The 20632-nt window shown below is 59.0% G+C and overlaps 1 protein-coding gene across 1 annotated transcript; it reads left to right on the top strand.

Annotated features, from left to right (window-relative positions):
• The first annotated feature begins 7855 nt into the window (after positions 1-7855).
• Positions 7856-19883, top strand: TESK1 (testis associated actin remodelling kinase 1). Its single transcript, XM_058043634.1, has 10 exons — positions 7856-8074; positions 14803-14924; positions 15055-15103; positions 15327-15473; positions 15649-15731; positions 16411-16501; positions 16698-16781; positions 17239-17328; positions 17494-17644; positions 17885-19883. Exons 1-10 carry the CDS (start codon positions 7856-7858, stop codon positions 18913-18915), a joined length of 2067 nt encoding a protein of 688 aa, XP_057899617.1. The 3' UTR covers positions 18916-19883.
• The last annotated feature ends 749 nt before the right edge of the window (positions 19884-20632 follow it).

Below are 20632 nucleotides of genomic sequence, written 5' to 3'. Positions count from 1 at the left end.
CCCTGACCAAAGCTTGGGCGGAATGATCCTCCACAGCGGCTGGGCAGGTGGGGAGAAGAGGACAGAAGAGGTCACTGTGTCCTGGTAAGTCAGTGTGAGTGGTGTGGGTGGCACAGTGCCCAGAGCTTAGAGAGCAGCTGCCCTTTGTTGTATAAATATGTGCATAAAGCCACGTGTGCTCCAGCCAAGATCAGCCCAAGGTCAAGATACTGAGCAGACCTACAGCAGCATCACAGCAGACATGGGGGAAAAGGGAAGGTTCTGTCTCATGTCACAATCTCCTGTGGGGAGCCCTATGGCCCTTCAGCCAGCAGAAACATGCGTAATGCCTTTTATGATCCCTTTTTGTGAGAATCCAGGCTACAGGGCAGCCACAGAGATGCTCCTGAATGACCCATAAGGAAGGGCCTGCCATGCCTCAATGCCTCATGGTGTGACTTACATGCCAGGCACTGGCTGGTGGTGACACACTTGGCTCACCCACAGCCTGCAGCACCGGGTGTCTCTTGTAATTACCCCCAGAGACCAGTCAGTCCAGGGCTGGTGCAATCAGCCACTAGAGAACAAGGGCTCTGCAGGGTGGGGTCAGACACAGGTGGACAAAAAGGAGGTCAGGGCAATCAGAGGCATTAATGGAACCAGGCTCCAGCATGCAGGACACATCAGATCAAAGCCCTGCACCATTTGTCTCAGCTCTGCCTTGTGCTGGAGCCAGCACATATTCCACTTGCTGCTATTTGTCCTCTGCTTATCATGCTACTGACCTGGGACCATCAGCCAAGCAGGACCCACCCTCTTTCCCCATTTTTGACCCACTGTGGAGTACAAGGCTGCTGTCTGTGGGTAGCCCTGTGCTCTTGCTGTCATGCTGTTGAGATGTCCCCACTTACAAAAACACACGCCCCCTTCCCTTGCCTTTGTCTTCATGGAAAATCCCAGTACACCTTGTCCATGCCAGATCCATCTATATATGCTGGGGTGCAGGTTTTTCCTCTCAGGCCCCATGGAGTATGCAGATGCCCTTCCTCAGCAGCCAGGGTGCCTGGACTCATGGAAGAAGACAGGACACAAGGAAGGTTGGCAGGGCTGCCCACGGAGCTCGCTAAACATAATGAGATTTTCAACAGCTGGGGGAAGCAATAAAGAGCTGTGATTGAATTGGCTCCAAGTGGCAGCTTCCACGACAAACACAGCACAGCTGCCTTCCCCCCCCCACACTGGGAGGCCATGCTCCAGCCTGGGCTGCCTCAGCCTGCCCTGCCTGGAAAGGGCACAAGGACATGGGAAAGGGCTAGGAAATGCCTGCAGTCACAGGGAGCTCCCAGTTTTCTAGTGTGCAGGAAACTCATCCTTTGCTTTCCAGCTCCTCCAACACCTGGACACAGCATCACCGCCCACACATGGCTGTGGCAATGGTGACCTCCAGCTGAAGGGCTCCCGTGGGCATCTAGAGTACAGCATGGTCACACTGCTCCCCTGTGCCCTGACACAGAGAGGGGAAGCCAAAGGGGAAGGCAACAGACACAGGAGGACAGGCACACAGACAAATTCTCTACATGGAGGTGGCTGTGTCCATATTTTCTCCTGTGAATAATCTGAGCAATGACCTCCCTTTAACCTGCCCTATTTAGCCCAAGCTGTAGCTTGTTTTTGTCAGGAAACAAAAATCCATGGTGTGGATGATCACAGGACCATGCGCCAGCCAAGGAGTTACTTAGGGAGGTGTAGCCTGGCTGACCACTGGCTCAAGGGTGGGGAGCTCCTTGCAGCACCCACCTCTTGCTCAGGCATCTGGGAGAATAAGTAGGGCTTCACCATCTCTGCCTAGGGCCAGGAGAGCAGAAGGGATGGGGAGCATCTCTCTCACTCATGCCAATGGGGCTGGGGTGGGACATGTCCTTCTCAAGCAGAAGCTCGGTGCTCAAAGGGGAATGGTTCTCCAGTATTTCTTTCCCCTAGCAGGTTTTCTTTTTGTGAGTTCTGGATGGGAAAGGAGGCCAGGGGAAGCAGAGGATGCTGGTTTGCTAGTGTCAGGGTCTCTGGGGTGAATTGTGCCTGTGGGTGTGTTCTGTAGGGTCTCTGGCAGGCACTGTGCTGAGCTATGCATGCCCTCACCAGACTTCCCCTACACATTGCTGTGCTGCTTCTGAGCTCCTCCCTGCAGCAGCATCAAGCCATACAGATCAAAGGGCAGTGATGAACCAGGGTGAAGGCTCTGGCTGCCCTGATGTCCCAGTTTATCCACAGCTGGCAACTCAGAACCACACAGATCCTTACTTACTCATTTCTCCATAGGGAGAAAATTCAGGGGGGGGGAAATTGTGGGTAGAGATAAGAGCAATTTAATAATTTAAACAATATTGTTGTTGCTGTTGCTGCTGTTGTTGTTGTTATTAATAATAATAGAAATTAAAAATCATAATTTTAATTAAAAAGAGAAGGATAAAACCAGAGTGAATTAAATGAGGCACAACACACTTGCTCACCACCCACTTATTGGTACCCAGCAGTTATCAGCAACTCCTGGGCATGGTGTTCTATGGCATGGAATATCCCTCTGGGCAGTTTGGGTCAGCTCTCCTGGCCCTGCCCCCTCCTGCTTTCTTGTGCACCTGCTCCCTGGCAGAGCCTGGGAAACTGAGCAGTGCTTGAGTTAGGGTAAACAGTGCTGAGCAACAGCTGGAACATCAGTGTGTTATCAGCATTATTCTCAACTGAATCCAAATCAGCACTGAGCTAGCTACTGGGGAGAAAATGAACTCTACCCCAGATGAAACCAGGACACTTGCTCTCCTGTAACTGGTGCTGTGGGTCACAGGCACTGCCTGGTCTGAGGCCAGCCCACTCTAGTATGGCCCTGCTTGTCCCAGCACTGCAGCCAGACCAGGTTCTTGGCATCTGGGCTCCTGCCTCACATGTGGCAGAACCATAAGCCCTTCAGGTGTGCTGCAAAGTCCCTGGGGAGTGTTACTAATTGCTTGGCAGGAGATGAAGAAAGGCTGACACAACCTCGTGGGATGAGCGTGGAGCTGTTGAGAGCCACATTTCCTAGGTCAAGGTCAAGAGGACAAGGAAAAGCCCTGTTATCTGCTGGGCTGTGTTGAAGGATGGGAGCATGGCCAGGTACTGTGGGATAAGGTTTTCAGGCTGGTTCAGGAGCAGGCTGGGTAGTGCTGGAGATGGTTGCATTGTCCCTGCCTGGCAAGAAGTGACCGGCTCTTGGTGATCTGTGAAGGTCCCTGTAGTGCTGAATCTCTGCAAGAATGTGGACTTGGAACTGTTGGAGCAAGTCAAGGAAAGGGCTTTGGAACTAATAAGGGGACTAGAGCATCTCCCCCATGAAGACAAGGCTGAGAAAGCTGGGGATGCTCACGGTTCGAGAGAAGGTTGTGTGGACACCTCAGAGCAACCTTCCAGTGTCTTAAAGGGGGCCTACAGGGAAATCAGAGAGGGACTTCATCAGGAACTGTGAAGTGATAGACAAGGGGCAGTGGCTTCAAACTCAAAAAGAGTAGGTTTAGATTAGATATTAGGAAAACAATTTTCCCTGTGAGGATGGTGAGGCACTGAAACAGGCTGCCCAGAGCTGTGGATGTTCCAGCCCTGGCACTATTCAAAGCCAGGTTGGATGGGGCTTTGAGCAACCTGGTTAAGTGCAAGGTGTTCCTGCCCATGGCAGAGGGACTGGAACAAGATGATCTTTAAGGTCTTTTCCAACACAAACCATTCTGTGATTCTGTGCAGTTGTGCTCACGCGGCCGCACACCACATCACCCCGGGTTACACGTGGTGCAGGCACAGCCAGAGCTGCCTGTCCCTCCTTTCAGAGGTGATGGCTGGCTTTCTTTTATCAGTGCTCTCAATGTTTTCAATTTCACTGCCCCCATGGGGCTCCCAGGAGGCACGCACTCAGCTGGGCTCAGGCATCAGTGCCTCCCAGGCACAGCCACCAGTGTTTGCTTGAGGAGAAGCAGAGCCGGGAGCTGAAATCACTGTCCAGCACTAGGAGACAGGGATGGATGTGGATTCTGTCTCCATGGATGTCACAGCTCTGGCACCCAGGCATGAGAAGCATCAACGAGATAACAGGAGGCAGCGAGCAAATGCTGCCAGGTGCTGTGCTGACTATGCTGGGAGAATATTAATGACACAACAAATATTTGCAGCCTTCGTGCTGCACACAGCCCCTCAGTGGCTTTGCAGCTGGAGTGACAGGGAGGCAAAGGGGGCATAGCAATGTGCCTGCACAGCAGGGACCTTGCCAGTCCCTGCTGGCATCTGGATGAGGGCTGCTGCAGCCTGCAGCCATGGTTCTGGGTGTGGAACATGCATGGGCCTGATGGGCTCAGCAGCACACAGGGCACTGGGAAATGTAGTCCAGCTGCATCACTGGACTGGGTGCCGCTGGACACCACCAGGCTGAGGCTGAGACCTTCTCCCGAGTACCCTGGGGTCCTCAAACTAACCAGGCTCCTATCACCCTGTAATGGCCCCTGCTGGGCCCTCAGCTCCCATTTCCTACAGGACAGAAAGGATGAGATGTTTTTCAGGGAACAGCTGTCTCATAAACAGGGAGCTGGGTAACATAGAGGACTTGGGAGTGGAGATCTGCAGGGTGATGTGTGGTAGTGTGGGAAAAGAGCAGAGATCTCCTGGCACAGAAGGAAAGAGGAAATTTGGGACCAAGAGGCTGCACCCACATTCTGGAGACAAGCACCAAAGGGAGTAATTTGAGTCAGCCAGCGCTCTTTGTCCTGCTCACCCCTGTGTCTGCACAGCCTCTCCAGGCTGGAAAACCCTCATGCACTTTAGCCTTGTGCCTGCTCTGGCAGCACACCCCTGGCAGCAGCAGCCATTGATTTTCCAGAGCATTTGCAGAGAAGGAGTCTCAGGTAGGGATGGGCTCTTGCACATGGGTACAGAGGAGGGGACTGCTCACGTTCTGGCTCTGGGGCTCTGAGCAGGGCAAGGCTTTGGTCAGGGTGGATTACTGGTGGCTCATCCCAATCAGAGCATTGCAAGGACCCCAGTGCCACCCCAGTGCCCCCAGTGCTGTTGTGGAATAGAGGTGGGAGTACAGCAAGGACCAGGTTTCCTGTGCGGAGAGCCCCTGCATCCCTCACTGCCCTGCACAGAGCCTGGCCAGCCCATACCTGTGGTGTGCCCTGATCCTTACAGGAGAACTCTGCACTTCTACAACTCCAGCCTCCATAGGCTGGTTGAAAGCTCCCACCCCTGCTCTGCCTGGGTGATGCACAATTCCCAGCAGGCAGGGTGAAGATGTTTACTAATCCCTGAGCCTTTTCTCTGCAGGAGAGGAGGGGTGTAGAGCCCAGAAAGAGAAGGGCAAGGAGGACAAAGCCCCCCTCCTCTCTCCCCTGCAGATCCACGTGAGCAGAGTACAGCCAGGGAGACCTCCTTCCTGCTTTTCCTCACCAGGGATTGAGGAGCTTAATTCAGGGTTTGCTGCAGGCTCAGCCCAGACTGACTTTGCACCCAGCTGCTTAGTGTACTTGCCTGCACCATGGGAGGGATTTGGGGCACTGGAGACTTTTAGCCATGTCTCAGTTCAGCCCTGCTGTGCCAGGCAGGAGCAGAGCGTGATGGAAATAGCACAGTAGAGTTACCAGTGCTGATGAGAGAAGGGACTGCAAATCCTGCAGCAGCAATTTCCACAGTCAGAGCCATCTCCAGGGCTTTAATTTATCCATTACAACTTAATTGGATGTAAACCCAGTCACTTGTGAGCAGCAGGAGCTCTGATCAGGCAGTGGTCCTGAGTTTCTGTCTTGAAGAAGCCTCACCAGGCCTCCCCATCCCTGCTGTGGTGCCTTGACCATCAGGAATCTGCTGCACTCACGTGGAAGGGAGAGGCTCTCCTTGTCGCCCCAGGTGTGCTGTGCTCCTCTGAGCAGTGTCCCACATCACTGAGGAGCTGCTCATGGGGCTCATGTGGGTGCATCAGCATGCTCAGATACCCAGGGCTGAGCCCAGGTGGGCACCCACTGCCACCCATCTGAGCAGCCACAGCTGGACACCAAGGCAGGAGGGCACAGACTGAAGCCTCCTGACCCCACGGCCAGATGCTGTTCTCTCCTCCCATCCGTGGAGTTGCTCCTGTCATTTTGTCAGGCTGCTGTCAGCAGGACTGACATGTGAGGCTGAGGAAATGTAAGAATGTGGCCTGTTGCACAGCACTCCACCCCATGGCTGCAAAGCCTCGCTGGCACATGCTATCCAACAGCCTGGCAGGCTGGAGTGGTACTGGTGAGGGAAAGGATGGCTCAGACCCCTGAGACAGGGACTGGCTGAGCCCTGTCCCCAGTCTCTGCCTCCCCACATGTAGGAAACTTGCCCTGCACAAACCCACTCCCTCTGCAGGCCTGGAAGAGCAGGAATACCATGAATTCCTAGGGCGAGGGCAGGGCACTGTTCCCACTATAAATAAATGGGAGGCTCAGTTCTCTGCTCTAGCCCACAGGGTTATTCTCCCTCCTGAGACAAGGAAGAAAACTCAGCTCATGGCCCAAGGTGTTTATGTTGTGCTTGATGGCACCTGGAGCCGAGCGGTGGCAAAAAAAATGCCACACCAAGAGATACTCCATGTGGCTGCTTTTCCCAGCAGGAAAATCAGCTGGAGTGGTGCAGGGCATGTGCAGCCAGTCCTACCACACAGGGAAAAAGCTGTTTGAGGGGAGCTGCACAGTCTGGGCTGTGGCAGCACCCAGAGAGGAGGCTGGGGCAGGGCTGGGCCAGCACAGGCAGGTGGATGCCAAGGAGAGCGTCAGCAAAATGTGTGGGACTGAGCAAGGGCAGATCCAGCTGCAGAAAGTCCCTGGGCAGGAAGGACAGGACAGATCAGCCTCAGAGCAGGCAAAAGGCCTGAGGTGGGGGAGCAGCAAGCAGAAGGAAACCAGGGAGAAGTGGAAGAGCTCAGGAAAACAAGGAAGGCAAAAGGGTGCCAGAGGCACCGGGCATGCTGTCACTGAGAGGCTGCTCCTGCCTGCTCCTCCGGAGGACAGATGCACTGCCCCTGGAACACCACCCAGGCTGGGTGCATGGGCAGACTCCAAGCCCTGATCCAAGGGCAGAGATCCAAGCCTGTACCAAGGGGGCTCAAACTGCCAACAGCTACTGTATGGGGGAACTGGTCCCACGACACTGTATAGGGTGGGGCTGGATATATGGGGAGATCCGATCAGATCTCCGTGCCTTTTGTCCGTCCGTCAGGAACTGGGTGCTACAAAGACAAAGAGAGTCCCGTAGTTAAACGAGAAATCCCGGCAGGGCCCGGGGAATGAAGGAAGTCCCGCACCTACAATGTGCATCCAGGTGGGACCCAGGGGAGCAAGACTCCCACGCCTCCAAGGCGCATCCAGGGGCTGAGGACAGTCACAGCCCTGTGTCCGTGGGGTGTGCCCAAGCTCTGCCCCGGGATCTCGGGGCCTCACAGCACACTTTGGCGCGCAGGGAGACGCCCTCTCGGCACCCACCGGAGCCCGGTGCCGGTGGACGCGGACCCCGGGGCGTCCGGGACCGGGCGGGCAGCGCGGGGCGGGGCAGGGCGGTGGTGGGGGGGCTCTCCCGCCGCGCTCGGCGGCGACGCCGGCGGGTCCCAAGGAGTTAAGGGCTGTCCCCGCCCCAGCCCCGCCCCGCCGGTGCCAGCGCTCGGGGCGGCGGAGGCACAGCGCCGGGCCGCGGCGGGGGTCGGGGGGAGCCGGCGCCGGGCCATGAGCGCGGAGCGCCCCGGAGCGCCGCCCGCCCCGCGCCGCCGCCGCCGCTGCCGCTAGCATCGCCCCGGGGGCCGGGAGAGCGGCGGCGCCCCGGCCGCGCGGCTGGCCCGGCGGGGATGTGAATGGCGCTGGGGGTGCTCGGCGGGACCGACATGGAGTGGGAGAAGCTGCCGCGGCGGCCCAGCGAGGGCGAGGGGGAGGCGGCGGGGCCGTGGCCGGGCTGCGGGCGGCTGCGGCCCTCCTCGTACCGGGCGCTGCGCAGCGCCGTCTCCACCCTGGCGCGCATCGACGACTTCTACTGCGAGAAGATCGGGGCCGGCTTCTTCTCCGAGGTCTTCAAGGTGTGCGGGGCGGGAGCGGGGATGGCGGGCCGCGGGGCATCCCGCCGCGATCGGGCGTCCCCCGGGACCGCGGCAACAGCGCAGCCCCGGCCGCGCCCTCGGCTGGGGAGCGCGATCCCCCGGCAGCCGGGCGAGGCCGGGGCTGCTCCGGGCGGTGCCGAGCGGAGCGGAGCTGGGGACGCCGCGCTCGCCCCGTCCCGGCCGGGGCGTTGTGCCTCCATCGCCCCGGGCAGGGGGAGGGGAGCGCCGGCTCTGTTTACAGCCGGGGAGGCTGAGCGCTCCGAGCGCCGCGCCGTGGGGTGCGCGGGGGGTCGGGTGGCGGCAGCCGAGCCCCGGGGACCCCCGTCACAGGGCTGGACAGCCGAGCCCGCCCGGGGTGTGCCGGTGGCAGGCAATCCAGGTAGCGCTCCTAGGCACTGCAAGGTGATGTCCGGCGTTGCCGGGCCTGCCGAGCAGGTGATGTGCAGGATTCCCCGCGGGACCCCTACGAAGGTGTTTGGCTGTGGGACAGGGGTGTGATGCCGTAGAAGAGCAGGGGGCTGGCTCCTGGCGGAGCCCCCAGAGCTGCCTTTGTCCTCCATCCTCTCAGAGACTGTCAGGGTGGGGATGCCTGTGTGTGGCCCGTGCCCAGGATACCGGTGTGTGAGTGCTGGTGGGGAGCTCGGGGTCTCCAGCAATGAGGCAGAGGTGCATGCTGGCAGTATCCTGCCAGGCCAGTGCTCTGCTGCTGGGGATGAAGGGCTGTGCCTCGGTGTCACCACTACCTCTCCCGGCAGAGGGGAGGTGTGTGCATGTGTTGTTTTCAGCGTCGGCATCACTTAAGGTACTGTAAGCCACGGGCCAGGACTGCCCTTAAGTGATGATATAGTGGCTTCATATCCCTCAAAGAGCGGCTTAGGGCTGGGCACAACCCCCACTACCTGCCACCACAGTCACTGAGGTCACAGGCAGCACAACCGTCAGGGCATTCACATCCTGGCAGTACCCTGGGGTCCCTCTCCAACCCTGACACCATTCCCCACTCAGCAGTGGGACCCCATGACCTGTTTCCTCCTCAGCCACCAAAGAGGTGCCCTGTGAGGGGCCATGGAGAATGTGCAGAGAAGTCCCTTTCCTCCATGCTCCTTCCTGGAGCTCCCAGTGGAGCCATGACCTCCCTGCTGGCTGGGTTTCTGCTATTGATCTCTGGCTTGGAGTGCACAACAGCACCTTGGAGCAGAGGGAGGCATTTAATAATGTCAGGCGTGGATATGGCTCTTTAATAATGGATGCTCCCGTGTCTCAGCGAGGCCACAGTCTCTTCTTGCCTCACTGTTTGTTTTCCCACTCTCTGCAGGAGCCACAAAATGCTCCTTCTCCCATACACTGTTCAGGTTCTTGTAGGGCCACTGGCACGTAGGATTTGGGGGATTGGCGAAGGTTGAGGGGTGGGAAGGGATCAGGATCAGTAATCGACATGTGTGCATGGTGGCAAGGAGGCAGGGATGGGAGGGGGCCAGATGGGGCTTTGTGCTTGTGCAGTGGATTGAGTCCAAGATCTCAGCAGGATGGTGGGGTAAGCCTGGGATCTGAGCTGGGGTTTGGCCGCCAGAGCTCGTGAGGAGGACAGAGCTTGGCAGGGCAGCCCAGGACCCATTTTCCTCCCACCTCCCTTGCTCCTTCTGTAGCTTTTCAAGGCTGTGGGCACTTGAATTTGCCTGCTCTGTGTGGCTCCTGTGCCGTATGTCATTCCAGCCTTGGTGGGTGAGAGGGACAGGGAGGGGACCTTGACATCTCTGCCCCTGCGCAGGTAGCTCGGTCCTGGTGTGGAGCTGAGCCAGGGCCAGGCAGGGTGCTGACACTGTCAGCATCTCACTGTCTTCTCAGCATTAAAACCAAAGGGCTCTGTGTGTCCTAGCCCTGGTGTCCCAAGCTAGCCCCTCCAGTCAAGCACCTCTCTCAGAAAGGCTGTCCAGAGCAAACAGGAGACAGCAGTGACAAGAAGCTGCTCTTTTTCATGGCGCTTGTTCGTAGCTGATTCCCCACTGTGCTGCAGAGCAGGGCTGTTTTCCCTCTGGAGCAGCTGGTTCTCATTGCCTTTCCCTGTGCAATTTCAGAGGCACTAGCCCCCCCATTTTCTCAGATACACAGACATTGCAGGAAGCCACCTCTCTATTTCCAATTGACTGAGCAGATTGAGCCAGGTCTGTTTGTGCCAGGCATTTTCTCCAACCCTTAAACCATTGTTGCATCTCTTCCTCAAATCCCTGTCTTGCTTTCCCATGTTCTGGCTGCAGCAGACCCAGGGGCTGTGAGCAGCATCCTTGGGGCTCTATCCAGAGGCCTTCACTCATCTGAATCTCAGCCTCGTGCCCTGATGTTGCACATCCTCTTGGAAATGCCATCTCCCAGGGTGCAGCTCTATGATGTGCTCTGTCCAGCACCCCATTTCCATGTTGTGTGTGTGTGTTTGTGTGGTTTAGCAGCTCCCAGCATGGGCATAGCTCAGGAGAGGGTTTTGGCATCACTGTCACTTGCCCATCTCTGCTCGCTTCCCCACCAACCTTTGGAGTTTTCTATTTACTTCCAATTTTCCGGTGCAACTAATGGAGCAAGTCCCTTCCTCTTATCTGCTGCCCTTCATCAGGGACCTTGCCTCGTTTTACAGAGCAGAGTGAAGCAGCGTGACACTGATGGGGAAACTAAGGCAGGCAGGGAGGAAGTGAATTAGCCAAGGTCAGCCAGCCATGGCAAGGCTGGGAGCAGCCCTAGCCCCGCAGCTGCTGCTTGGGAGTCCTGGGCACAGGAAACGTGTTGTGCTGACCAGCTGGAGACCTGCCAGCCGCTCTCCTGCTCTGTCACAGGGCATGCTCCAGCCTTGCCAGCCAGGCCAGGCAGTGATCTGCCACCACAGTGTAGCACTGGCACTGCCCCGGCCCCTGCTGTGCCCTAGGAGAACAGGAGGTGGGGGTTGCTGGTGCTCAAGCACCCTCCAGGAACAGGTGCTTTGTCTCAAAGTCTGTCTTGACTGATTCTGCCTTTTCCATTTGATGAGCACGCTTTCCAGTCCCAGCCTGTTGTGTTACTGTGATTCCTGTGAGCTCAGATGCATTTGTTGTGGGTGGCTGTGGGTTACCAGTGCCATTGCAAGCTCCCTTGTCCCCTCCTGTATCCCCCACAGAACTCTCAGGGGTGACGGGTGCAGGTTGGTGTCCCTGTGTGACTGTGCCCTGCCTGTGTGGGGCAGGGCAATGAGCAGAGAGTGGAGCTATGTGCCAGGCTGTCCCCAGTGCAGGCTGCCGGGGGGTGGCTGCTGAGACCTCCGGATGGGGAGATGTCAGGGAGCTTTGCCCCATGTCTAGACGGGAGCGCCGGCTGTGGGGAGGGAGCAGGCCGTCTGCTTGCTCTGATTAGCATGCTCTTTAAATAAGACTCTAATTTCCGCTGTTAAAAGAGCTCAGATCCCTTGTGCCCAGGCTGGGGTTGCCGCCAGCCCGGCCCATCCCCCAGCCCTGTGTGCTGGCGGCAGATGGGATGGGAACCAACATGCCACGGCACCCTGGCTCATCCGCGGAACCCCTGAATGCACCAGCCATGTGGGATGCCGGGGAGCATCGGTGAGGGGTGAGGGCTTGCCTGTTTCCTGGGTGGGGGACAAGTGGCATGTGCTCCCCCTGCAGCCCCACACGGCTGCCCGGCTGAGCTCAGCTCCGGGGAATGCGCTGGGATTCCTGGGCACCATGCCAGGGTGCATGAGAGAGGCGAGAGGGGACACCTTCCTGCCCGAGGAGGTTGTGCTGCCTGCTGCCTTCTCTGAACGGCAGTGAGGGAGGAAACCTCCTTAGTGGGGGGCTTCGAGCTCCCTGCAGCCATGGCTGATGCCCTTTGCTGCGGGGTCTGTGTCAGGGGGTGCCAGGGTGCTGGGCTGGTGCTAGCACTTGGACAGACTGGGTAAACTGGGCAGTGCCTGTGGGAGTCATGGAAAGGGAGCATAACTCCTTCCCTGGTCTGGGCTGGCCTTGAGCTGTCCCAGGTATGGGCTCACCTTGCAGGGGAGATGGCAAAACAGGGCCTCACAAGTGAGTTCATCGGACAGCCTCAAGGACATCATGCCCCATGGGGGTGGAATCACGGAAAAAGACATTGGGGCAGGGCTGTACTGGGCAGGAGCTCCTGGGATCCCTGGGATAATTCCTGAAGAAGCAGCTTTCGCAAGACCTTCCCTCCCCCAGGCTGCCTCTCCTCCAGTCTAAAGGTGTCCAACCCCATGTGACTGCGCTCAGCCCTCACTCAGCCCATTCCAATGGCAGGTGGCTTTTTAATGAGGAATTCAGCCACGGCACCATCCGACCGACCGTGTGGGGCTGAGCTGGCGCCCACCAGATGCTGCTCCCTGATGCAGGGCTGCCACTGCTGGCAGGGAGCTGGCCAGCCCTGCGGCCATGGCCACCGAGTGCCAGCACTGTGCATGCCACACGGCATTCCTGGGCATTCCTGGCGTGGGTGTGTGGCGCCGGAGCCTTGCCGCCTCCAGCCATCCCGGCGGGCATGAGCCTGCCTGCGACACTGAGCCCAGTCCTGCTGTCTGGCAGCTGCTGGTGCCAGCCAAACTGACCCAGCCAGTCCTGCCGGCCCCACGTGGCATGGGAAGGGAAGGAAGCACTGCCACCAGGAGAGCTGGGTCAGGAATGATAGCTTTTGCTGGGCAGCACCCAGTGCCAGAGGCTGGGCAAGGCTGTGGATCCTGCTGGCCTTGTCCAGGCTCTGCCTTCCTCAACCCCCGGCTCCATGGGGAGCTGGAGGGACCAAGGGAGACTGTGCCCACCCTGCTTTGGTCACACAGGCCACCTCCTTAAAGCCTGCACTGAAGCCTGGCTGAGAGCCCAGTTTCTGTTTCTGGTGCTGCCCTCAGCTGCCCCACCAACAGGGATGGGTGGAGGAAGGACAGCGATGGGTGAGATGGGGTGGGGTTGCCCCTTGCCCTTGGTCCAGGTGTGACCAAGGAGTCCTGGGGTGTCAGGATAGCATTGTCAGCAGTTCCAGGTGCTGCTGGGCAGTGGTGTGATGAGCAGGGCAGTGAGCACAGGGAGGATTGGAGCCCCATTAGAGGGAGCGCTCTGGGTGCTCCCCACAGCAGGCTCTGCAGTTTCACCCTGGGACAGGCTCTCCCTGAACCCAGGAGCTCAGTGTGTCCAGTGCTCAGCAAGGAGGAGGCGTGGGGAAATCCACCCTGCCTTCTCCCTGCAGCATGGTGGGTGCCAGGATGGGGGCCTGTGGTGGCAGGTGTCCAGGTGTCCCCTTGCCATTCGTCAGGGTCCACTCCGAGCTCTGCTGTCACGTGGCCCCTGTCGGTGGGTCAGGAGTGCCAGCTGGCTCTCTGGGGCTGGCTGGAGGTGGCACAGGTGTAACTGGAGCAGGGTGCCCACAGGCAGGTGTCTGCTGAATTATTCAAAGCCTCTGCATGAGCTCAGGGAGCTGATGGTGGCACGGCACAATTATTGCCTCTCACTTCCACTCTGACTGGGACTGGTTTGGCATCAGTGCACACAGACATGTAGAAGGACTTTCATAGAGCACTCATTTTCCCCAGGGCCTCTTGAAGGGATGTGCTGCTGCTCCATCCCCTGGGTGTTTTCTGCTGGATAGATCCCCATCGTGGCATGCACCCCAGGAGCAGTGCTGGCCCTGGGGTGAGAGGAGAGCCCTGGAGGGGCCAGCATGCCAAGCTCCCTCTGTTGTGGTGGGGACAAGGGCCAAGCTGGGAGCAAGACAGGGGTGCTGGACATCCTGCCTCCTGCCAACCCCCTGTGTTTTTCCTGGGAAGGCAATCCCTGACGTGAGGGGTGTTGTGGGGGTGTTGTGGGGCTGGCCAGGGCTGGCACCAGCTCAGCAGCCTCAACCAGCATTGACTAAAAAGGAGAAGAGCAGGGAGCTGACGGCAGCACTGAGGAATGCCTGTGCCTCCGTGCACAGCTCCGTGTGTGCTGGGGGGCAGCTGGGATCCACTGGGTTGTCCCCCCGGGCAGCTGCTGCTCCGAGGCGGGGCTGGCATCCCACCCCCAGCACCTGCTCAGGAGGGGACCCTCAACACTGGTTTGGTCCCCCCACAGTGGTGTTAGGTCAGGGCATCCCATGCTCTTCCCTTGCCCTGCACATGCCAGGGAGCTGCAGATGGACGGGGTGTCTGTGCTTGGCCATGCTCCAGCTGCTGTTCTTGGCGGGGGACCAGGCCCCCAGATCGCATGACAGTGTTGGGCTGGGGCTGGCTAAATATACAGCTCATCCAGGCTCCATGCCCTGCCAGACTCGGGTCAAGCGCTACAGCTGGCCACACCTAGAGCTGGTTCCGAGGGGCCCCCTCTTTGCTCCACCCCGTGCTGGTAGGGTCTGGCTGGGTGGTGCTGACCAAAACCAGTCGTCCCTGATGCTTCCCAATCCTGTACCTGCCTGTTCTTACAGTGGAGCTGGGCTCACAGCTTATGGAGCTGTTGTTGCCTCTCAGAGTTCAGGGCAGTGTAGCATGGTGGAGGGAGCATAACGAGCAGGGTGCCCCAGGAGGGATGGGGCTGTGTGTCATCAGTCCTGGGAGTGCTTGGAGATGTGGGGAAAGTGCCCCCCTAGCCCTGGTGGTCCCTGGGGTGCCGTGGGATGCTTAGCTCCCCTCTCTGGGCTGGGGTGGGAGCCGGGTGAAGCCTCGTGTCCATGGGGGCTGCAGAGGTGAGGCTCAGCCTTCCCTGCATCCCCTCCAGGTGCGGCACCGCCAGTCGGGGCAGATCATGGTGCTGAAGATGAACAAGCTGACCAGCAACCGGGGCAACATGCTGCGGGAGGTGCAGCTCATGAACCGCCTCTCGCACCCCAACATCCTCAGGTAGGACCTGCTCCCCCATTGCCAGCCCCCCTTTTCCCTGGCCTGGGAGTTTGGAGCTACTGCTGCTGCTGGATAAGCTGTTGGGTCTGGTCCCTGCCACAGCCACCCTCAGATCTCCTCTGTTTCACAGGTTCATGGGGGTATGTGTTCACCAGGGACAGCTGCATGCACTGACAGAGGTAAGAGTGTGGCAACAGCCGTGAGTCTCGGGGTTCCTGCAAGCCTGGGGAAGGGACAGTGATGCCTATGGGGACACATTCTTGGCCTGTGACATGTGCAGACAAGGCCCGCTGGGAGGCTGTGGTGTGGGTTGGTTGGAATATGCATTAGGAGGAGAGATGGGCATCCAGTGTTACGGGGGGGAGGGATGCTGTAGTGCAATGGCCTGGCTCTCCCCATCAGTACATCAACGGTGGGAACCTGGAGCAGCTGCTGGACAGCCCTGTGCCCCTCTCCTGGTCCATGCGTGTCAAGCTGGCCCTCGACATCGCCCATGGCCTACGCTACCTGCACTCCAAGGGCATTTTCCACCGTGACCTCACCTCCAAGGTACAGGATGTCCCCAGGCACCGCATTCCCATGTTGTCCCGTACCCGTGTTGCTTCCTTGGTGCCCGAGGTGTGGCAGGCTGGGGAGCAGGAGGCTGTGCTGGGGCATCCTGAAAACACTGGCCAGGGAGGTAGGGCTGGTGCGCTTGGTGTGACAGGTCCTCCTGTGCCCACAGAACTGCCTGGTGCGCTGCGAGGCCAGTGGCTACACAGCTGTAGTGGGTGACTTCGGCTTGGCAGAAAAGATCCCCACCTACAGGTACGTGGGCAGCATCCACCTGTCCATCCCCATCCCTGGAGCCCACTCAGAGCAGAAGCTGGAGAGGGATGGACCTTGGGAATGCAGCTGAAAGGGTGGGAATGACCGCAGGGCATCCCCTAAGGGGCAGTAATTAGCATTGACTCTGTGACTCTCAGAAGGCTGATCAATCACTTTATTATACTGCACTTATTAAGAAACCCATCACCCTCACCAGGTGGTCACGATACAGGTGAACCCCATCGTTCTTTCAATCCAAACACCGCCACCAGTGGCCAGTTAAGAAATCACCCTTTGGTAAACAACTCTCCATAACACATTCCACATGTTCTCAACAACAGGTGCAGCAAGTGAAGATAAGAATTGCTTAGCATTCTTTTCTCTGACCTTCTCACAGCCTCTCACACGATAATGTTGCCTGTAGCCAGAGAGGTGCTGCCACAGGAGTGGGAGTGGTGAGATAGTCCCTGGCAGGGCAGACTCCAGGAGCAGTTTGGGAATGGCTAGGAGGAGGTGGAGAAGAGGGGGGTGTGACTGGGGAGAGATAAGTTTGCAGAGTGCATGGAAGAGGCTTAGCCCAGGAAAGGAGATAGAGATGGTGATCTGGTCTGCTGCAGCAGGGGGATGGGAGGTTGGGCATGTGGGGGACTGGGCAGCTGATATTCCCCTTATCTCCCAGTGAGGGCAGCGAGAAGGAGCCGCTGGCCGTGGTGGGGTCCCCGTACTGGATGGCACCCGAGGTGCTGCGTGGGGAGATCTACAACGAGAAGGTGAGGCTGCCCTGTGTGGGGCTTTACTCAGGCTTGCGCTGCCAGTGGTTTGCAGTCCTGGGGTGCATCCGGAGGTGACAAGGTGCCAGAGCCCCAGTGTGGTGCTGCAGGGAGGAGAAGGGCTGTGGCCTTGCAGTGTGGTGGGCACATCAGCTGAGGGCTGCAGGGTGCACTGATGAGTCCCTGCTCTCTGCAGGCCGATGTGTTTGCATATGGCATCATCCTGTGTGAGACCATTGCTCGTGTGCCAGCTGACCCCGACTACCTGCCCCGCACTGAGGTGACTCTGGGATGGGAACGGGGAGTTGTGGGCAGCAGCACTGGGGCTGGGGCCATTTCATCAAACAAGGGGGGGCCATTCTGTATGGGGCAGAGACCCATGTGCAGGACTGGTCCCACATCTCAGGGCTAGGGTGCTGTGTTCCACTTGCTGCCCAGGGAGGGAGGGATGGTCTCTGCTGGTGACTTCAGAACCCATAGTGAGCCTGGAAAGGAGAACAGGGCAGTTACATTAAGGCAGAGGGCAGAAGTGGTACCTGTGTCATAATATCCCCCAACCTTAGCCCAATTTGGGGTGACATCAGAGTCCTCCCCTGCTGTGTCCCTGCTGGAGTGCTTCCAGATCCACAGTCCTGTGTGACAGTGCAGGGGGTAGGGGGCCAGCCCATGTTGGATCCCCTGGGCCTTGTGGTGCCCTAGGAGACCCAGCCTTACTCTTCTTCCTTTCCCTGGTGCAGGATTTTGGTCTGGACGTCACCACTTTCCGCACCATGGTGGGAATTGACTGCCCAGCGGCCTTCCTCCAGCTGGCTTTTCACTGCTGCAGTGTGAGACTCCCACCTCCACTGGCTGCCCTTCCCAGCTAGGGCAGGCGGGCAGGACAGGCTGCCTGGCCTGCTCACAGGGCGAGCAGGGAGCTGCCTCTGCTCTGCAGGGCTCCCTGGGGTGCTTGAGGAGGCACAGCCCTGATGGGGAATCCCTGCTGCCCACAGATGGAGCCCACCTCCCGCCCCTCATTCCTGGAAATCACGCAGTGCCTGGAGAGGATCCTGCAGCACCAGCTGGGCGCCGAGGGTGCCAGGACCACCCTGTTTGGCATCGGGGAGAGTCTGCCTGCATCTGGAGCTGCAGCCACACTCACTGGTACGTGGGCGCCTCGGGGACAGGCCGTAGCAGGGTGGAAAGGCGGGGGAGTGTGGGGTTTCCCATCCTACCCCATCAGCTGTAGGGGAGGAGACAGGGGTGTGTGAAGTCTCTGGGATAGAGTTGGTCCCTGTTCCTCCCTTGGGGTGCACTCCTACCTTGTTGGGTGCCCGACACCCCATAGCACCCCACAGGGGCAGCTGCTGGCTGCTGGTGACACTCTCCTGTGCCCATGCCCAGGGGTGGCCAGGAGGTCAGCCAGCCACACCGAGCAGTCGCCCCTGCGTGAGCCGGGGACACAGCACCTGCAGCCAGACCAGCGCCTGTCCCGCAGCCAGTCTGACATGTTCCCTTCCAAGTCACCCACCCTGCTGCAGCCGCTGGAGCCTTACAGCGGGGCCAGGTCCAAGGAGACGTCCCCCCGTGTCAACCCCTTCTCCCAGCGTGAGGACCTGAAGGGGGGGAAGATCAAGCTCTTTGACACGCCGAGCAAGTCGGTCATCTCGCTCACCTTCGACCTGCCGCCCCCCGCCCCGCTGCAGCTCAGCAACCCCGTGACGCCCGAGCCCGCCGTGGAGGTGCAGTGCGACTTCTCAGCGCCCGCCAGCAGCCCCCGCAAGTGCCACTCTCTGCCCTCTTCTCCCGAGCTGACCCACCGGGGGGGCCTGGAGCTGGCTATGGGGTCCTCTCATCCCTCTGACGACCCCCAGCCCCCCGCCCTCCTTCCTCCCCCAGGGTGGGGAGGAGCCCCCAGCTCCAAGGCAGAGGAGCAGATGGACCGCGGCCCAGACAGCTCCAAGCCGCCGCAGCCCGGCCCGCTGCCCCTCAACAGCAACTTCATCCGCACCTCATCCTCGGGCACGCGGGCCTGGCAGCCAGACGTGCGGGCCCCCAACGGGCTCCTCATCAACAACAACCACGTGATGGTCAGCAAACCTCTGGCCTGGGGCAGTGGGCTGGAGCACGGCTTCTCTGAGCTCAGCATCTCCTGCGCAGCAGCGCTGGAGCGGACGGAGCGCTCGGCCATGCTGCCTGGGCACAGCTCCGGTGCCATGCTGGAGCAGGATGAAGTGCTACCCTGCCCTGGCTGCTGCCTCAGTCCCTTCAGCTTTGCCTCCATCTGCCACCGGCCAGCGCCCAGCCCGCCCCGCTACCAGAACCTCAACTGCGAGGCCAAAAGCCTCATCTGCCACGACCGGGGCCAACACCAGAAAGCCCCGGGGCCAGTGCTGGCTGAGCCCAGCCTGAAGCTGCCGGAGGCGCAGTCCTAGTGATGGGGCCCCTGGGGAGTGGGGCTGAGTCCAGCTGCCCCTTGCACCCCTCTGCAGCCGCAGCACTGGGCAGTGCAGGAGCCTGGCACACCCCCACGGTCTGTCATCACTCGGCGCGTGGTGGCCACCAGTGGCCGTGGTGCCAAGTGCTGTGGCTGCCGCGGCGCTGCCCAGGCACTCAGGCACCCACCCCACCAGGATCAGCCTTGGGGATCTGCAGGGAACCCTGGAGGTGGGCTGGGTCTCTGCTGGGGACCAAAGTGCAATAACACTGCTGCCCTGAGCACTGCCCCGAGCGGCAGGGCTGGTCCCCCGCGGGGGCCACGGGGCTCAAGCCCTGGATCCAGGACCCCCTTTCCCCAAGGGCTCACCTTCCTGCAGGCTCTCGCAGAGGGGTTTACAATGAGCCTGCTACCTTGGGAGAACTGGGAGTTCCCCGCACCCCGGCGGGTGAGAGGGACTGGGCTGGGGTAGAGAGGTCAGCGTGTGTATGTGTGTTTTTGGGGATCCTGGGGGGCTGGTGGGTGAACCCATGTGTGTCCACAAGCGTGGGGAGCACAGCCAGTCCCTGACATGGGGAGAAGAGGGCAGGGGACCGTAGAGGGGCAATGCCTGTGGGCAGTGCACGAGGAGGATTGCCAGCACTAGGGTTGTCCCTGCCTGACTGATGCTGAGGGTTGGGTGCTGAGTCAGCACAGCGCCTCGCATCTCCCTGGCACGCAGGTTTGGGAGCAGGATGCTGGCAGAGGGGCCAGGATGCCATCCTGGCATCATGGGGATGGGGCCAGTGGGCAGCACAGCTAGGCTGCCTGGCCCCCGGCAAGGGTGGGAGCCGGCTTTCCTCCCTCCTGCACAATGCACTGGTGAATGCAGAACTCTTTGTGTTTTTTATTATTATTAATAATAATTGCTAGTAATATATACCCAGCTTATTTAAAGTGTTCAATAAAAACTGAATGTCCCAGCAACTCTGACTGCTGGCTCTGTCTCTTGAATGCATGTCAGATGTGGGCCCAGAAGGTTGCATGGTCTTGCCTGGGCACTCTGGGGAACTCCTCCAGGACTGCAAACCAGCCTGGCTCAACCCAAGATCTCAACTCCTCTAAAGCACCCATCGCGATTGAGATGCCTTCAGACAAATTCTTTTTCATTATTTAGGTTCTTTGGGTTCATGCCCTTGAATCCACAGCGTTTGCTGTGGTGTACAAGAAAACAAAGAGCAGAAAAACTGGCTCTCTTTATTGGTATAAAGTGAGTTTAGCCAGCAGACAAGACAGACGAGTGACACGTGCCCCCTCCAAAAAGCCTGCCTTTAACACCCTTTTGCTCTTCATGCAAGCTTACTCACACAGCAGTTCATCAGCTATATATGGCACACACAACCTTATCATAGACCAAGAGCATTTTCGCCTGGCTGAACATCACTTCCTCTGCTCTCACCTGGCCACAGTGTTACATCAGGGCTGCTTTGCTTAATCTTCACATGTGCACGTTTCTAGCAGCTATTTTAAGTCCTGATGAGTTGTCTTGCAAAGCGTCAGCCTGCTACAAGTGCCTGAGTTAACTTTTGCTTTTGAAAAGCACAATCACACCATGGGACCCTAAGGGTCGTTGCTCTACTTTCTAATTAGCGCAAAAAAATCCCCAAATGTCAGCACAGGCAGGGGCCAGTTCGGGCTCAGCTTCCCTCCTTGGGTGCTGAGCTTTGCCGAGGCCG

Source organism: Melospiza georgiana, chromosome Z (assembly GCF_028018845.1).
Source record: "Melospiza georgiana isolate bMelGeo1 chromosome Z, bMelGeo1.pri, whole genome shotgun sequence".
In the NCBI taxonomy this organism is placed as follows: domain Eukaryota; kingdom Metazoa; phylum Chordata; class Aves; order Passeriformes; family Passerellidae; genus Melospiza; species Melospiza georgiana.
The sequence above is the reverse complement of the archived record's forward strand: the minus strand, read 5'-3'. Positions and strand labels throughout refer to the sequence as shown.

Bases quoted from the DNA above. Each gene is read 5' to 3' on its own strand.
- TESK1 (XM_058043634.1), top strand. From the start codon at position 7,856: ATGGCGCTGGGGGTGCTCGGCGGGACCGACATGGAGTGGGAGAAGCTG. The intron at 14,925-15,054 runs GTAGGACCTGCT...TCTGTTTCACAG, and splicing joins TCGCACCCCAACATCCTCAG to GTTCATGGGGGTATGTGTTC. The intron at 15,104-15,326 runs GTAAGAGTGTGG...TCTCCCCATCAG, and splicing joins AGCTGCATGCACTGACAGAG to TACATCAACGGTGGGAACCT.